Source organism: Sinocyclocheilus anshuiensis, unplaced genomic scaffold, assembly GCF_001515605.1.
Source record: "Sinocyclocheilus anshuiensis isolate Anshui unplaced genomic scaffold, SAMN03320099.WGS_v1.1 scaffold2116, whole genome shotgun sequence".
NCBI lineage: Eukaryota > Metazoa > Chordata > Actinopteri > Cypriniformes > Cyprinidae > Sinocyclocheilus > Sinocyclocheilus anshuiensis.
The window spans coordinates 56,733-76,247 of record NW_015546139.1 but is presented as its reverse complement, the minus strand read 5'-3'; the positions used below and the strand labels follow the sequence as shown (position 1 = coordinate 76,247).

At 38.1% G+C, this 19,515-nt stretch overlaps 1 protein-coding gene across 1 annotated transcript; it reads right to left on the bottom strand.

The window, feature by feature from the left end:
• On the bottom strand, window positions 1–19,245 carry LOC107701172 (gastrula zinc finger protein XlCGF8.2DB-like). The gene is made up of 2 exons (XM_016503141.1): window positions 19,161–19,245; window positions 1–884 (listed from the first exon to the last, which is right to left on the bottom strand). The coding sequence occupies exons 1-2, from the start codon at window positions 19,243–19,245 to the stop codon at window positions 1–3; spliced, it is 969 nt and encodes a 322-aa protein (XP_016358627.1).
• Window positions 19,246–19,515: the final 270 nt, after the last annotated feature.

Sequence of the window (19,515 nt, the reverse complement as noted above, 5' to 3'; positions counted from 1 at the left end):
TTATACATTTTGATTGGAACTCTTTCCACACAGAGGGGATCTGTCAGGCTTCTCTCTATTGTGAATTTTCATGTGCCTGTTAAGGCTTCTTTTATAAGTGAAATTGTTTCCACACTGTTGGCAGGGAAAAAGTCTCTCCAAAGTGTGAATTCGCCTGTGGGCATTAAGGTATCCTTTTTGCTTGAAACTTTTCCCACACAGATGGCAGGTGAAGGGTTTGTTTCCAGTGTGAACTTTCATGTGGTATTTCAGTTTTAATTTTCCGCTGAAACTTTTTCCACACTGTTTGCAGGTGAAAGACTTCTCTCCCGTGTGAACTCTCATGTGGACTCTAAGGTTTCCAGGATTACTGAAACTTCTTCCACACGGTTTGCAGATGTAAGGCTTCTCTCCAGTGTGAATTTTCATGTGGTTTTTAAGGTTTCCAGGATGACCGAAACTCTTTCCACACTGACAGCATGTGAAAGACTTCTCTCCAGTGTGAACTCTCATGTGCTTGTTAAGGTTTCCTTTTTGAGCGAAACGGTTTCCACACTGTTTGCAGATGAAAGACTTCTCTCCAGTGTGAATTTTCAGGTGGACTTTGAGGTTTCCTTTTTGAGTGAAACTGCTTCCACACTGTTTGCAGATGAAAGGCTTCTCTCCAGTGTGAATTTTCAGGTGGACTTTGAGGTTTCCTTGTTGACTGAAACCCTTTCCACAATGAGAGCAAGTGAAATAACTCTTAGTTCCTGTCTTTTGAGCTCTTTTTCGTGTGGAAGTATTTTCAGACTGTAAGGAACAAAAAGACTTTTCTCCGGTTGTAAAATCATGAAGATTCTCATACTGATCTTTCTCTTCAGTTTCATTCAGTCCTTCCCTCTCCTCTTTCAGTGCCATTAGGTCTAAAGTTGAAAAACAAACAAATAAAAGTTAAGCCCAGTTTAATGGTACAAAGCCATCAACATCAAAACCTAAATGTGTAATGCATGTATGCTAGATTCTACACCAGGGTGTCCAAACCTGATCCTGGTCGGCCGGTGTCCTACACAGTTTAAGCTGGCTGTTATACAATAAAAAAAAAAAAAATCTAGATAATCTAATGACTGAGTTTAAGAAATCTAGATATAGACAGATCTCAGTGTACCATTTTTATTTCTCCTAGGGGATAAAATGCAAAAAATTTAGAGAGAGAGGAAAAAAAAGAAAATGGGACAGACTCCACACACAACCATCAGATGAAAAATTCATCACACAATAATTCCTTGTGAGGTTTTATTATGGGGCAATGATGTTAGCCAATCATAAAAGTGGGCTTTTTCCACTGACCTCAAACGGGAAACACCCCAAAACCAACTGTTTGAGTCAGAGGATGAGAAACAATGGAAAATGGTCATAAATCACTCAATTCTGAATCTTTTTTTTTTTTGTCAAAAAATGACTATATTCAAGTAATCACAATGCCTAAATACAAGTTAAAGAGTGGGAGAATGACTCGACTCTCAAATCGGGAATTACTGTGGAGTGCGATGACACGAAGGCTCTAATATAACTGCAACTCCGAAATCAGAGCACTTTTGAATTAAATAATCAAAATTTAAACTAAATATCTGGGTCTATACGATCCTGTCTTTTATCTTTTAAACGGTCCAGATTGATAAATCCTTGAAAACGGCTAGACTTGATTAGTTTTGACTGTGCAAAGTTCTATTATGTTCTACAACAGGGGTGCCCAACCCTGCTTCTAGAGATCTACCTTTCTGCAGAGTTCAGCTCCAACCCTGATCAAACATAACTGAACCAACTAATTAGGATCTGAAGTAACACTTGATAATTACAGACAGGTGTGTTTGATCAGGGTTGGAACTGAAGTCTGCAGGAAGGTAGATCTCCAGGAACAGGGTTGGGCACCCCTGTTCTACAATATGAACTTCACAAAAGACTTCCTCTAGTTCTGTGTAAAATTATAGAGCGACACGAATGTAAGCGCATTATTGTTGTTGTTGATTTTTTTAAATTCTTGGATTATCGTACAGCATATGTAATCAATGAACGACACAGTTTTGACTGTCATGGTGTGTGCATGAACGAGTGTGAAATACCTGCTAATTATGTTGCTTTTTCCAATCAGCCTATATTGGGCACCTTTTGCATTTAAATTGAATTATTCTGACTGTTGACACTGAAAATGATGCATGTGTTGTTTCGATGGTATCGGTTAATTTCTTGATTGCCGTTTTGACAGTGTCTACTTGCATATTTTATTCATGTTTGGTAGCCTAATTCTCTTTAATGTAGGCTATTTGCCCCGATTTGATCCGTTTACCTGGGAAATTTATCTAACGTTATATTTATATTATTTTGTTGTCATTATTTTGTTTTAAGGAGTTAAAAATGGCCCTTATCAACCTTGATTTACATATTCCATCACATTATTTTGACAGTTAAAGTTTTGGGCAGTTTTTTGTTGGAGTGGGCGGGTTTTTGTGAGCCTTTGGGCTAGAAATCGTCCATCCAATCTGGCAACACGGTGTATGAAAATATTTTAACATGGTTGCTACTTGCGCATTCAGTTGATCAGCAGTTTCTAGCCATGCATCCTTTCTCTCTGGTCTTATGACAGCTGTAAAACATTAAAACATTACAATCTAAAATGAGTCTTTAAAGCACTAAATTAAAAATTAAGTAAATAATAGAAAACAGCCTACATTTCAACTGGGAAGAGGAACAGACATTTACTCATTTGAGCTAGTAATTAGGACTTATCTAGCTTACATTTGATTTACAGTTACTGCTATGATAAAAAATACACTTATATTAAGGTTTATAATTCTACATGTCACATTTAATGTCCAACAACAAATATTTAAGCAAAATGTATATTGTGCTCAGAATTATTGCGTGCTTATTCTAGTGCGCTCCGTCTGTTTAACGTGCAGCAGCGCTCGTTCACTCCTGACAACAAAATGGATGTTTGCATGACTTTCTAACATTTACAGATGAAGAATATGCACTGAGGAAAACGCAACATCTCAAATGTATTAAACGGCACAAATATATTCGCTGTTTGCCATTTTGGATCAATTTGATCCATGATCGACATTGATGTGCACGCTTATTCTTAAGCAGCCCTTAAATTATCTTGACTCACTGAACCTGGATCAAATTAGTAAGATTGTATGAGCTTAAATAGTCATTTATGGTACCGCTTTAACCCCGATTGATTTGTTAGGTTACTTCAAGTCAAGTTTTGGACTTTAATCCCAACTTTTCTTAGTCTTTTTTGAAACAGCCCCCAGGGCTCAACATTAAACGTTGATATGTGCTTGTCCTTTGGACAACTAAATCAATCATCCATTTGTCCGAGTAGAAAGTTAGTTGTATGTAAGAAAAATTATTATTTTTTCATTTGTTGTTCAAGTAATTTATTCACAAGCAATATTCTCATCACAGTTTTATCAGCTCTAACATAAATAAGCATATCTGTGGTATTTGCCACATTAAATTGATTTCCAGGGCCTTGATGTAATTTAAATTCTGTTGTTTTTATATGAAAATAAGTATGATTAAGAAAACTAAAGTACTTATGTAATTTGGGAATATACACATAAAAATAATGATTTTATAAATAATAAACATTAAACATTTTAGAAAAAACTAAACAAAAAACACAATAGTAGTTCAAACCAATGAGAATTAAGTTGTCACCAGAAAGTCATTTCCCATTCTATATTTTAGGCCTAGTCCACACTAATACGTTTCCATTTGAAAATGCATTTTTTTTCTCGCTGTTTTGGTCTTTCGTCCACACTGAGACGGCATCGTTGTCAAGGAAAACGGAGCTTTTTTAAAACGCTCTCCAAAGTGGGTACATTTTGAAAATGGCGTTTTTACGTTGTAGAGTGGACTGTAAAAACGGAGGTATTTGAAAACAATGACACGCGTTTAGTCATGCAAGGCATATTATACCAATAGAAATCTGTGTTTATACTGATATTGTGCCGGTTATGTGCGATTCGCTTTCACACTGTTGCCAAAGATATGTAACTTTGTACACTCTTCATATCACAGTCCTGCAAAGATGACAGAAAATTTACTCACTATTGCTGTTTGCGGCAAAACACGAGGGCAGTTGCTTTTTAGATCAGACATATAATGGTGAGTGAGTGTGAAGTGAACGGTGAGATATTTCGGTAAACATTTCAGACTATTAAGTAACGTGAGATCACACTGAGAGGACAAGATTCATCATGGCGGCATGCAGCTGTACTCACTATACTAACTGTATTAACTGTACAAACTGTAGCATTACTGTGGATTATTATTACATACCAACAACTATGGGAACACACTACCTGTACACTGGAAAGATTAACGGACAGAGGCACACATCGAGCAACACTAAAACCGCTGCAAAATGGATAGTAACACTACAACTCAGCAAAGCACGCCGAAACCAAACAAATTAAAAAAAGACATCATCTACTGACACCAGAGATCTACAGACTACAGAAATTGAGGTCAGTGGACTTGCATCCATAAATAACAAGCTAGAGTTACTGATTACGCTACATGACGAAATAAAAGAACTTCGAGTCAAGTCTGGAATTTGCATACAACCATATTGAAAAACTCGCTTCAAACTACTGTCAAAACACTCTTGGTCACTATGGTCATAAAAGAAAACAAAATAATGAAAGAAAAAAAAACCCATCCTGGATATTCAAACCAGAAGTATGCGTGATAACCTGAATTTTCTCCAGCATCCCCGAACACCCATCTGACGATCCTGTAGGGATTTCGATCATGAACGGACACTGATATGCCACTGAATCAACTCATCATGAGGTCTGGACTAATCCAATCAGGAGATAACACAGAGATCTTTTGGATCAGGACTGAAAAGTTCTTTCACCACATATAGATACCTCGTGATGTCTCGTGATCGCTAATGTATGGAACCAGTGTAGGCACAGGAAGTAAATTAACTGACGCCCTCAGGCCTGCAAACACGGGATCTATGCGTGACTATCACATGATGTTTGACCATCTGCTTCCTGCCCTTTCTGAAATCCAACTGACCCGCGTTTTCTCTTGCAACAGAGGAACACTGGCATGATGATTCTAAAAGACAATCATTTAAAGTATCGGAGCAATATACTCCCAAATAATAGGCTTTCTGTTTGATGTGTTTATTGTAACCTATGAAGTTTAATCGATGTTTTGTAACCTCTTTTTATAGATAAAGTGATTAAAGGTACTCTGTGTATGCCAGATATGCGAAGTTTGGGCTTGTGGGAATGGTCATGATATTTAAATAACCTTGGTATGGATGAAAATGTGTTATTTTGAACAGTGTGTGTTGTACGACACTTTATAAGAAGTTATTAAAACTTGCAGGAATACGCCCCACTGGAAGCATGTGATTCATGCATGATAAAGGAACCACACAAGGCGTGGCTAAGCCCCGCAGCCACTATCTGATTGGAACAACAACCTGTGGGAGGGACAAAAGTCAGCCTGCCAAGGTCTACTATCCGCTGAAATAGGTGCTGAATCATTTAAGCAGTAAACGTAAGACAAACCTCTGCTTTGTGATTCTCTGGTTGAATTTAAAACCACTCGTGAAAACGAGTTAGAACTTTGGGAACTTTCCTCAGAACATAATTTTCATTCTTCAGAACTGTATGTGTGTGTGTGTGTGTGTGTGTGTATGTGTATGTTTTAGCTTAGGTTAATATCATTTAGAATAGCCAATAAATTCGTGTTTCCTTTATAAAGAAGTATTGTCTGGTGTCGTATAATTTTAAAGTTGAACCTTGCCAAGATCTTGCTACCTAGCTCGTAGCGTATAACTTATCAAAGAACGTATTTACCCGTGGCCAGGGAAAATACATATAGTCAAATTGTTAATATACACTGACATTAACGTCTCGCTGGACGAGTAGCTGATAAAGTGTAAAATATCACATTTGAAATCAGTTTTAATCAGGTTGACCTGGAATTTTCAGATTCGATTCCTCTCAAAACCTGAGCTAGAAATAAAATTAATGATTAATTCCCTTATAAGAATTAATGAGTTAAATTCCTTACAATCCCGAAGCGAGGATCAGAGATTCAATGAAAACGCAACTTAAATTTCCAATAGACACTGTAAACCAAATCACCTTCCACAGAGCTCAGAGTCGCCTTGGATCACATAAAAAAAAAAAATCACCCCGACCCGTCGTTGTCAAACTGGAACATTACAAACACAAAGAATTTATCAAAAGCAAAGGCAAAGAATTGAAAGGAACAAACTATGAAATAAATGATTAACTCCCACATGAAATAAATGATTGGCGCAAAATTCTTTATCCTATCATGAAGAAACACAGGCAGAACAATAAGCATGCAAATATAATTGTGGGCAAGGTTTTTCATCGAAGGACGGCTCTATTGCGATTCCAACATTACTCCATGGCTCTTTTAACTCTCTGCTACATCCTGCAATCAGTGACTATCTCTCTCTCACCCACTCTACCTCCTTTAAACACATACATGGATCTTTACTCCACCAATTATTGTGTATTTGTTTGTCTGGTCTTACACTGCTTCTGTATACGTGCTTATCAAGTGAAGTGAAGTGGCGTGTGGCCAAGTGTGGTGACCCCATACTCTGAATTTTTGCTCTGCATTTAACAGTAGTGAACACACACCCGGAGCAGTGGGCAGCCAGAATTAAACACCTTACAGATAGTTATCTTTCTAACCCCAGTGAAAACCGAATTGAACAATCTTAAAGTGGAACTTAACAGCATTATAAGACAAAAAAAATGCAGGTTATTATCCAACAACTTAAATACTAACAATATCAATATTGCAATAAAATGGGTAAGTAAATGTATTAGATGCACCTCTTACCCTGGAGGAACTCCATAAATTAAGACAAAATGCCAAATAACAAATCACCTGGACCTCAAGGACTACCAACTGAATTCTATAAACACTTCAGGCACATTTTATCTGTTATTTCTCAAAGTAGTCACAGAAATAAAAACCACATCTACAATACCAACACATATGAATACAGTTGTTATGACCCTTTTGTTAAACCACAAAGACCCAATGCATCCTTCCAGCTATCGCCCGCTTTCATTAATAAACACAGATGTAAAAATCATTCCTAGCTCTGGCTACTAGAATAGAAACGGTCATCCCAACAAATCCGTGTATCATCCGTGCATCACTCATTTTTTGATTTAATATTGAAAGCCGAAAAATGAGAAAACAAGTCCTTTTTCAGGACTATTTCATAATAAAAAAATAAAAATAAAAAAAAAACAAGAATTCAGCAATTTTTTTGTTTTTCATTCAGGGGTAGAAAAATTAATAAACAGCTTAAATATTACATTTCTACATGTAGGCAGGATTTAAACGCCCCTTTATGCGAAAATAAAAAATATATATTAATTTTACCATATGACAGGGTGACAGGGTATTATTCCCCCTGTTGAGGAAAAAAATTCAAGTGAACATCAATTAATACTCAATATTAATTAAATAAACTATGATGACTGCATATTTCCTGTACACTTCAATAGACCTACAGGTCTGCGCTTGACTGTAGTCACGTTTGTCTTGAGTTTATTTAACCCATCGCAACTTATTGGAACTGTGTGAACTAGGGTAACTACTCACTTTGTTGTTCTAAAGGCATATTACCTTCCTTTTTTTGAAACAAACACACACAAAAAATGTCCTGCTTACACTTGCCCATTTCATGGCAGAGAATGGTGACTTTTTTTTTTTTTTTTTTAAGTGGGTGCAAATCTGTTTTAAAATAGTCCTATGCATCTCGTGGCGTATATTCCAAGAGTTCTGAAGGAATATTGTAAGGTTTGGTGAGAAACAAACCGAAATTGCAAGTTGTTATATGCAGTCCTGTGTGCGAGTGTGCAGCGCACAAGCGCATATCATTTTGAGAGATCAATTATAATCAATTAAAAAAAAAAAAAACGACTACATTGAAAAACTCAGAGTATGTATTTTAATACCTGTTGTTCTCCTGTTGTCAGAATAATAGTTCTTGCGTGAATGTTATATGCCTCTTACATACCCAATTCAATGCATTATTCTTTCCTTTTTATATCAGTGTTTTAAATATTTAATTTAAAAGCAATTAATTAATTAATTAATTAACCCTTAAAGGCCTAGAACATTTTGGGGGCACCTGGTATGCCTGTAATTTTCTTTGTTTTTTTCAGACCTATTCTAACAGTCAGCATCAATTGCCATATGTCATTATAAACAGGAGAACTTGGAAGTTTCAGTCTAGTTCATTTAAAGTCCCAATTTTCCATTTGTTTTCTCTAAGAATGAATGAATTTCCAGATTTTTAAGAAAAACACAAGCAACAATTGGTTGTTATTGTTTTTTTACTGTGTACTCAAACAGAAAGTATCTGGGTGTTTTACACTTCCAAATAAAATGTTGTCTTCATATAACATTGCCCAAGCAAGTTATAGTCATTTAATACAATATTGTTATAGGCGATTTTCAGCGAAAAACAGGTCTATTTAGTTTAGTAACAATATAGATGTGTCCAAAAACATTTAGGGTGTAAAGAAAGTGGAAACAGTTACACAATAACAAAACGGTAAAAAAGTGACTTTTTTTTCAGACAAATATATTTTCAATCGGAGTATGAACAACAAACACAAACAGTGCAGCAAGTAGCGAAAACAATTGCACAAATTAAACCGTGCAAATGATTCACAAACTACACACAAAATGTGTGAGAAATATACAGAGTGCCACAGAAAAAAATAGTGCAAATGATCTTAATAAACTATATAAGAATTATTTACATAATATAATAGCCAAATGGATCGATCCGCTGGCTGTACACACGGAATCGATTTTTGCCAACAAATGTGTTATTTTATGTTTCCATGCACGCACAACACAACTTTACTTTCACTTTGCGTTTGTTCAAATTTCCAAAGAAACATGCTAAATAGTGGTTCAAAACACCCAGACTCTGTTTTAATCATTCTCGGGGACTTTAATAAAGCAAATCTCTCCCGTGAACTGTGGACCCCTCACATCCAGCACACTCCCTCTTTGAACTGTTGCTATCTGGTCGACGCTACAGAGCACCAGAACGGCCAGACACAGGAACATTTTCTTCCCTCAGGCAATCCATCTCATTATCACTTGACAATAACTGTGGAACACACACTATTTATTCACTCATACACTTATTTATCTAACACACATACTCAGTCTACATTTCAATTTGCACATAATATACCTGTACATACAACTGTCAATTTGTATATTTTTTATCCCTTATTTTACTTGTTCTATTTTTTATTTATTTTTTTTATTATCTGTGTTTTTTGTTCTGTCACTGTCATTCTGTTACACTGTGGAAGCTTCTGTCACGAAAACAAATTCCTCGTATGTGTAAACATACCTGGCAATAAAGCTCATTCTGATTCTGATTCTGGAAAGACCAAAACCTATATTTATTGGTTGGATAGATGACAGTTTGAACCAATCTGGGCACGGGGGTGGGACTAAGCATTAGGGGTGTATATCGGATGGTTAGCCATGATACGATACGATATCGATTCTCATACCCAGCGATACGATATTTGCCGATACTTCAAAAAATTCTATGATACGATTTCAATACGATTCGATACAGGAGAATATTGATCGACATATCGATATTATTATATTATACCTATTTTAAACAACCATCTACATTTTTATTAACTCACAAATGCAACTAAAACATATAACATGAACATTTATCTTAAATCTTCACATCCTGTTCCTCATTGGGACATTCACAACAAAAAATAGGCCTACACTTTTTTTTTTTTTTTTATAATAAAGAAAAATAAATAATTGAAAAAAATTAAGTCACAAGATCAGGAATCTAAAGATATGACAACAGTCAAGACAGTCTTTAAGGTTTCTGTGCTAAAATATGCAATGTTTAAAATAATGTAAATCCTCATTAGGAAACAACACAAACGAGGCACTCCAGTTGTAGAAAAAAAATACATTAATTTAGAAAAATACAAATAAATCTGGTAAAACTTCGATTTATTTATTTTGGCTGCTACTATAGGCTCAGTGCTAAAAACCTTTTCTACGGATAACCAAATTATAAACAATAGCAGAAAATAAATACAATACAACAAAAGACACAAATTAAATAAACAGTACTTTTCAGGTTTTTCAGGTAGATCTAAATTAAATTTTCAGGTACAGAAATGTAATAATCAAATGCAAAACACTGCATAGTCTTCACTGTATAAATTAAATATAGATTAATCCTTATAAAAGTTGTTCAGTCATAATCAGTGAGATTTTTTTCTTTGACAGAAGTTTTCTGTTAGTCTGCTTTCACTTTAAGAACGAAAGCACGGATGCAATATACTGACACGCATGCGTTTTCTTTCTCAACTCTTTACTATAAGACATAGGCCTAACCGACTGTGTTTACTAGGATATTCACACCAAGGCGCACATGTTGATGTAATTTAGTCTGTATTTGTTCATCCATGCACAAAAAAGCGGAAGAGAGCTCAATTAGGTAGCGTGCTGTCGATGCGGCTGTCTGTAGGCTATATGTGCGCTTTGGATGTGTGCGCATCACTGCGTGCTGAAAACTTCTCACAAGCGCTCGAGAGTTTGACCGAGAATGCATGCATTGGCGGTAATGCATAGACGGACATTGGTGAAAATGTGGACAGTGTCAAAATAAGGTGCCTATTTATACTACAGATATCGATATTTTATGTGTGGCATCGATACATCGTATCGTTAAACATTTAATCGATGTATCGATCCATATCGATGGATCGTTACACCCCTACTAAGCATCAACAATCTTTCCTGTTTGGCTCAGAGGAACGAAATGCATTGGTTTCATCTGATGAATCAACGCTGATCAAAATGTGATGACGTAATCATGTACACTACAGAGCCTACAAATGCGATATCTCAGAAAAGCAGAGCATTTCAGCTTTACGATACTTTTTAAAACATTCAGATAGGATTAGTGGTTCAAAAGTTATTAAACATTTAAAAACAATAGTTATTTTTAGCCGTGGGTGGCGGCTGTCTCGGTCTTTGAGGGTTAATCAATTAAACAAACTTATTGGGCAACCAGGGTAGGCTATTACAGCCGTCATATCCCTGCCATGCCCAGCTGATGCAAAGAATAGAAATGATGTCTACACAGAAGAAAGCCCTGTCTAGGCTCTGCCCTGTTATGGGTTGTGTCGTGCCAACAGTCTGGTTGTTTGATGAGAAACAGATGAAATGTAGTTGCAATAAACGTGTTAACAATCCTCACAACTGCAGCAGCGGAGGACTATTTTTATCTTTATTTAATTTATTTATTTTTTGAAAACTATTATTCTGCTGCAAGCAGAGGAAGAACTGATGACGGCACGGTTTGATCTTCGGCTGACCAATCAGCAGTAAGGGGCGTTTAATTCCCACCCACGTGTAGAAATCGAATATTCAAGCCGTTTATTCATTTTTCTACCCCTGGACGAAAAATAAAAAATTAAGCTGAATTCTTATTTTTCATTTTTTGAAAAAAATAAGAAAAAATGAAGACGTTTTCTCATTTTTCTACTTTCAATATGAAATAAAACAATACGAGTGAACGAATGATACACTGATTCTAACATGAATTCATCATGATCAAACAGCTTTTATTAAACATAGGAATGCTTCAGACAATATTTGTAAATTATTCATCTTAATTAGCCTTGCCCAACAAAAACTATAATAATATTTACATTTAGTCACTTAGCAGACGCTTTTATCCAAAGCGACTAACAAATGAGGACAATAAAAGCAGTCAAAACTAACAAAAGAGCAACAATATATAAGTGCAAATGACAAGTCTCGGTTAGCCTAACGCAGTACACGTAATATCACTTGATTCTGAAAAACATCTCAGGTTACACATGTAACCATGGTTCCCTGAGAAGGGAACGAGACACTGTTTCCTCTAGTGGTCGCTATGGGGGAACGCCTTCAGCAGGCATCTAAACACGACAATAACATTGGCCGGCGACAGCCTATGTCATCCACTTCTTCATCTGAAACTAGCATCTGAGGCATGGCAAGTAAAGAGGACACAGTGTCTCGTTCCCTTCTCAGGGAACCATGGTTAACCTGAGATGTTCCCTTGGGAGGGAACCCGAGCTGCGTCCTCTAGCGGTCACTATGGGGAATGAAATACCCACGCTGCCATGCTGAGGGGAGTGCATGCCAAGCACCATCACGAGCACGAAGTACCAACTCTACCATGGCCTTGGGAGTCACCCCTTGGACACATCAGCGGCTGTTAGTGACGCTATCCCCTTCGGCCAAAGGCCTGAGCTACACACCGAAAATAACTTACCTGTTAAGGGCTGGGCAAAAGAAAGCCCGGTCCCAGGGCAGGGCTCAAAGGCTTGGAATTGGATAGCAATGTGATTCCTTTAAGGAGATATGGCCGGGCGTCTAGGTTCACCATATTACCAGACCCTAGCCTGTTACCTAGTGGGATTAATACGTCTACCCTTAATTCTCCCAAAGGGCTACTCATAGGATCTCTCACCAGATTCCTTGAGCTGGAAGCAAATACCCCCACAGTCAGATGGAAGACAAATTCGAATGGTTGGGGGGTGGGGAGGGGCGAGGTTGTGGTTAGAACACTTGGTTGAGTGAGTGCATCAGAAGAGACGATGAAGAAGTGCTGCTGTGCTGTAGCTTCAAATTTTCGGCATGTCTAGAACAATTCTTACAAGTACAACACGACGTAGCTGGGCGCCGCGGACAGACGCCGAACGGTGCCGCCGGTGTGCCTACACTCAGAAAATAATGTATTAGAATTTTAAAGATGTGGCGTGACGCAACGCTGCGCTTCTCGTCCGGTGTGCAACCGCCTGACAAAATCAAGACTTTGTAAAACAGCATAATAGGACCCCTTTAATGGTATCACTAATGATACATACGAAGAGTGGGGTCCAAGGCGAGAACCGGGACCTGAACCAACTCGGAGAAAGGATATGATGCTGGCAACGCGTGACCCTTACCATAAAGAATTTTAGAAAGTGCACAGAATGCTAGCTTGAGCACTTACCACAGATATGGGTTTTAGAAAGTGCACAGAATTTTCAGCGTGTGCACTTACCATAAACATGGCACTCAGTGCCATTGTGGAGGCCATGAAGAGGCCTAGTCACCTCGTATGACTGACTCATGGAGCCTCTTGCACCTAGGGGGCTCTTTTCCTGGATTAAGCTCGGGGAGTGGTGTAATCATAAGAGACCCTCAAGTTGACTCAACCATAAGGGCAGTCACATGATGGGAGCTCCAGAGCAGCATGCTCATAAGTGACCCTGTAATGAGGGGAGCAATGCCAGGCTCAAACGCAGAGGCAGCCATCAGGCTAGAGACCTCACTGAGTTCAAGAGAGTGGAGAACTCAACTCTCAGATGAGAGGGGAACTCAGATGCTCACCTTGGGTGTGGTGTGCTCATTGGTGACCCTCTAGAACAGGGATCCTCAAATCTGGCCCACGAGAGCCACTTTCCTGCAGAGTTTAGCTCTAACCCTAATCAAACACACCTGAGCAAGCTAATCAATGTCTTCAGGATCATTAGAAAATCACAGGTAGATGAGTTTGATCAGGGTTGGAGCTAAACTCTGCAGCGCATTGGCCCCCCAGGGCAAGATTTGAGGAACCCTGCTCTAGAACAAGGGGAGAACTGCCAAGCTCAACCATAAGAGCAGCCTAAAAGGGAGGCAAAAGATGGCCTAACAACCTGGTATGGCTGCCTCACAGAGCTCCAGGGAGCAGAGGACTCAACCCTCCGAAATGAGAGGGGAACTCAGACGCTCATTTTGGGAGCAGTGTGCTCATAGGTGAACCTCTAGAGCGAGGTGAGCACTGCTAAGCTTTTGGTGTGGCCAGGCGTGGACTGGCCATCGGGAGAACCAGGAGAATTCCCGGTGGACTGGCAACCGATTAGGTTCACTGCCCTGTTTGATTTTTGATAGATTCATTTATTTTTTAAATATTATTATTATTATATATTTGCCTGCCCAATGTACTATAGCGAATATTTCCAGATTCACCATTTGTTAACAGATGTCTAACAAATCATGAATCAGTTAGTCGTGACTGGCAATCCTAAGCTTCGGCTCGTGCACGCTCTGCGCTTCCGCCTCCGCCAAGAGGTTTCGATCAGAGAGATTTGAGAATGGAGTGGAATAGGCTACTGTAGTTTTGTCTTTGTTTACTTAGTTAAGCAGTTGCAGCCCATTACTCGTCACTCAAAATACTGGTAAAGGACATCATTATCTATTGTAAAATTACAGTAGTAGTTTACCAGAAAAATAATCATACAGTTTTATAGGGTTAGAGTGAGCTAGGACAGACAACAACACAACCCTTACGAAAATAACGATGGTTTTACTAAATCCAAAGACAATGGTTACTATTGTTAAACCATGGTAACCACAAATTAACCATGGGTTTGCTACAATAACCATAGTTTTACCATAGCATTTGTAGTAAAACTAAATATAAATTATAATCCATTTTCCAAAAAAAAATACTTACTGTACTTTTCCTATAATAAAATAATGTTTAATTTTTGTACGGGTTGTAATGTAGTTATTGTACTAATTTTGACATTTAGGCAATTTAGAAAGTATAGTTTTGTTAAATCTTGAGTATTAAAGTCATGTGAGAGACAGAGATATCAGGGCAAAATAAAGAGACTGAAAAGGAAAATGGAAGTGAAGGTGCAGTTCAGGAGAGAACTTTTAATTATTTTGCATGTCCCCAGCCTAAGGATTTAAACCTTTTTTATGTGATGGCTAGGGTTGGGTATCGATTGGGTTTTTTACGATACCGGTGCCAAATCGATACTTTTAAAACGGTACCGGTGCCTAAACGGTGCCTGAACCGATACTTTTTTAAAAAGAGCCACATAAAAAACGATGGATAACATTAAAAATAAATATACATAGCATTCACATGCTCCTCGGATGCTCTCATTTCCCGAGTTGTGCTTCCCTTACTCTAAGGCTAATAAATGTATTTCACGATCTGGGTCGTTATTTAATACAAAACAATATTTAATACAAAACCACACAATGTTTATACTGTATCTCTGTCAATCACTCTGATTTTTTGTTAAAATTAGTGAATTGAACGAGTGCTGTCTGTCACTGTCTTTAATCAGTTCTGTGAATTACTGTAGGCTATGGTACCCAACATTCACTGTAATATGTTTTATATTAAATATTACATTTTCAAATGAAAATAGCAATATGATCATTTTATAAAGTATGCGTTCATATGTGTTCAGGGTTAGATTTTCGCTGGAGGAAACAGCTGTGGTGTGATGAGCGGTGAATGCAGCGAAAACTTTACAGTAGATGGGAAACCGATTGCTCCCTTGTGACCTTTTGTAAACTGTATTTATGACAAAGAACTGCACAGATACAGATATTATAACAATGTATCGATAAACACACCTTGTGTCCTATGTTTGAGTCCACTCGCGCTGTGCCGCCGCGGTCTGCGGAATTGAAGAGCGCGCTGAAAGACGGGGAGGAGACGGAAAGTCTGCCGCCGTTTTCATATGAAATTTAAAGAGGACTGACTCTGAGGCGATCATGAATTTGTGTACAGTTTATGGAGCTAATCGCTATAGCCCCGCTAAAAATGGCCTAGCCACGCCCATGCGTCTTACGTCCATTTCAGATAACCAGGACAAATATTTCAATCGATCGCTCAGGCATTTAAGTGGCACCGAAATGAGGCACCGAAATCTGCGTTCTGATTCGGTTCTCGTACATAACGGTTACATAGGTACCGGTGCCATATTGGCACCGGGTTTCGGTACCCAACCCTAGTGATGGCCGTACAAAAAATGGGGTTGTCCGTGTTTCAGAGTTTGTTATGGGTGTATGGGATAGCCTGGATGAGTGTGAGATTTCTCAGCCTGAAATTTTGTCCCAGTCCGCCCCTGGGCTCCAGCTTCAGGGAGCAGAGGGACTCAACTCTCAGAGATGAGAGGGGAACTCTGATGCTCACCTTGGGAGCGTTGTGCTCATAGGCGACCCTTGAGACTGAGGGGAGCACTGCTGTGCTCAACCATAAAAGCAGTCTAACAGGGAGGCAAAGATGGCCTAACAACCTTTTTTGGGTGCCTCATGGAACACCAGGGAGCGGAGGACTCAACTCTCAGAAATCAGATGAGAACTCAGATGCTCACCTTGGGAGCGGCATGCTCATAGGCAACCCTCTAAATTGAGTTAGGGTTAGGATAGCACTGCCAACTCAACCATAAGGCCAGTCACATGATGGGAGCTCCTGGGAAGAGCATACTCATAATTGACCCTATAATGAGCACAGAGGCGGTCATCAGGGAGGCCAGTTAGGAAAGGCCTAATTCACCTGGTATGGTTGCCTCACGGAGCTCCAGGGAGCAGAGGACTCAACTCTCAGAGATGAGGGGGGACCCAGACGCTTTCCCTGGCAGCAGCGTGCTCATAGGAGATGCTCTTGAGTGAGGGGGAGCACTGCCAAGCTCGATGACAGGAGCAGCCAAACAGGGAGGCAAAAAATGGCCTAAGAACCTGATATGACTGCGCACAGAGCTCCGAGACCGGTAGGCTGGTTTCCCTGGTAACGGTTGTACACAAAGCAGCGCTCCGCTCACAAACGCTGCTTTATCAGGCATTACATGCAAGATGAAATGAAAGTGACATCAAAAATTTTCTGAAGACAGTCGGTTTCCTTCAGAGATAAAGTGATATAAAAACATTGTTGAATAAACATGAGCACTGCACGTTTCAAAATCAAAGTCTTTTGGAAAATATATTTATGGCGGTCAGTTTTGATATTGTGGTGACTGGTGAGTCAACACAAATAAATCAATGTATGGGAAACATTGCATACCACAGCACAACAACTTGAGCCCAACTTCAGTCTACTCATTACCTTAACTTTAACTGCGTTTGTAGTCGGTGCCACAAGCCAGACTGATAAACAAACACAGACCGGTTAACTTCGGGCCAGGCGCGTGCGCGTGATGAAACAGTCTATACTATTCTCATGGTACAGTACAGTACCTTGGTATAAATATGTCCTACTGCTCCACTCTGATGCCTCCTGAACAGTGCATACCAGTCCATACCACCTCCAACTCAGCACCAACAACCAACCACCAACCCTATCTCCCTTTTCTATTTTCTCCCTCCCCTCTGCTTTATAATCTATTTACTTTAAATAATTATATTGATATTATTTGAATAATTTTCTCTCTTTATCTATTTATTTATTTTATATATTTTGTTCTCTTCTCTTTCCCATTTTCCTTCCCTTTCTTTTCGAAAAATATACTTTATACAAGATATAGAGGTGTACAACTCACATGCATTACAATCTTACACCTCATATGCATTACAATCTTAAACCTCACATAATTACATGTAAATTTAACTTCAATGTTTTTGTGCTTTTGTTTTGGCTTAATTTTTTTTTTATTGTCAAACTTGCTTTATATTTATAACACTGTTTTCTCCTATTTTGTACTATTTTTCTGTATGTCCTACATTGTCTTTTTCTAAAAGCAAAAAATATATATTTTGGTTAATGAAATTATCTTACCAGAAGAATTGCATGAAAACGTATCATGTCTGTTCCATCTGTATCATCTCAGTGAGATTTTATGAGGTTTTACGCATGCGCATTAAAGCGAATTGAACGTTTTCTGACGTTTCAGTGTGGATGGAAAATGCTTGAAAACGCTAGTGTGGATAGAGAAAATTTTAAAACAAAAATGCCATTTTCAAGTGCATCCGGATTAATGTAGACGTAGCTTTTATTTGTTCACCAAATACCTTTAAAGTAACAAATGTAGACAGCATGCAGTAGTCAAATGTAATCACTCACATAAGGTTTGCTTTGTGCAAAATAAATGATTTTCTTAGATACTTTGCCAGTACTAAAAAGTTTATTTGATACTTTACTTTCGCCAGTGGTTTAAGTCTTACCTCTCAGATAGGTCCTTCAAGGTACCTTGGAGAGGTGAGGTGTCCCAAGTCGCAACATCTAGCTACTGGGGTGCCTTAGGGCTCAGTTCTTGGACCACTTCTCTTCTCTGTCTACATGGCATCACTAGGTTCTGTCATTTCAACAAACCCATCACTTTATCAAAATTTCACCATCCAGTTAGGCTCATCAACCATAACTCTTTCAAAAACAGCTAGAAACCTTGGAGTTGTGATTGATGATAAGCTGAACTTCTCAGACAACTGCCCAGTCCAACAGATTTGCTTTATACAACATTAAGAAGATCAGGCCCTTTCTTTCAGAACATGCAACACAACTCCTTGTTCAAGCTCTTGTTCTGTCCAGGCTGGACTACTGCAATGCTCTCTTGGCAGGTCTTCCAGCCACTTCTATCAAACCTTTACAATTAATCCAGAACGCGACAGCAAGATACAGCCATCTTCAAGAAACGACTAAAAACACATCTCTTCCATCTTTATTTGACCCTCTAACTCTAGCACTTTGTATTCTATTTTAATTCTACTTTATCCATTTATCTTCTTTTTACTAAAAAAAAATATATTTTTTTCTATTCTACTTGTTTTTCTTTGTGTGTGTGTATATATATATATATATATAAATACCTTGTTATGTGTACTGTTAGGTTAACCAAGACTTGTCATTTGCACTTACATATTGTTGCTCTTTTGTTAGTTTTGATTGCTTCTATTGTCCTCATTTGTAAGTCGCTTTGGATGTACTTTTGCATAATTAGCCTAAGTGCTAGAAATCAAAGAAGCAGATATTGGGTTTAATGTTACAGAAAAAAAAAAAAATTTTTTTTCATTTAGGCTAATTCCATATTGTTACAACTTAAATCCGTGATGTCATAATAACAAATGCCCAATGTGAAAGCAGGATCTTCTCAGCTGCACTTGAAGGCAGCATTAGTATTTGTCATGTGATCTCAACATTTCTGTCGAACGTCTCAACATTTGTACACCCGTGTGATATTCTTCATAAATATCATTCATTTCTGTAAAGCTGGACATTTTAATAAGGATCAAATTTAGTGAGTTCAGCTTTGAGAATAAAAACCAACCTGTTTGTGTCTCAGTATCTTCATGTTTGACTCTGAATGTTTCTTCAATCTTCATGTCTTCACTCTCCTCTTTAATAAACACCATCTTTGTTTGTTCCTCAGTATCTTCATGTTTGACTCTGAATGTTTCTTCAATCTTCATGTCTTCACTCTCCTCTTTAATAAACACCATCTTTGTTTGTTCCTCAGTATCTTCATGTTTGACTCTGAATGTTTCTTCAATCTTCATGTCTTCACTCTCCTCTTTAATAAACACCATCTTTGTTTGTTCCTCAGTATCTTCATGTGTGAATGTTTCTTCAATCTTCATGTCTTTACTCTCCTCTTTAATAAATACCATATTTGTTTGTGTCTC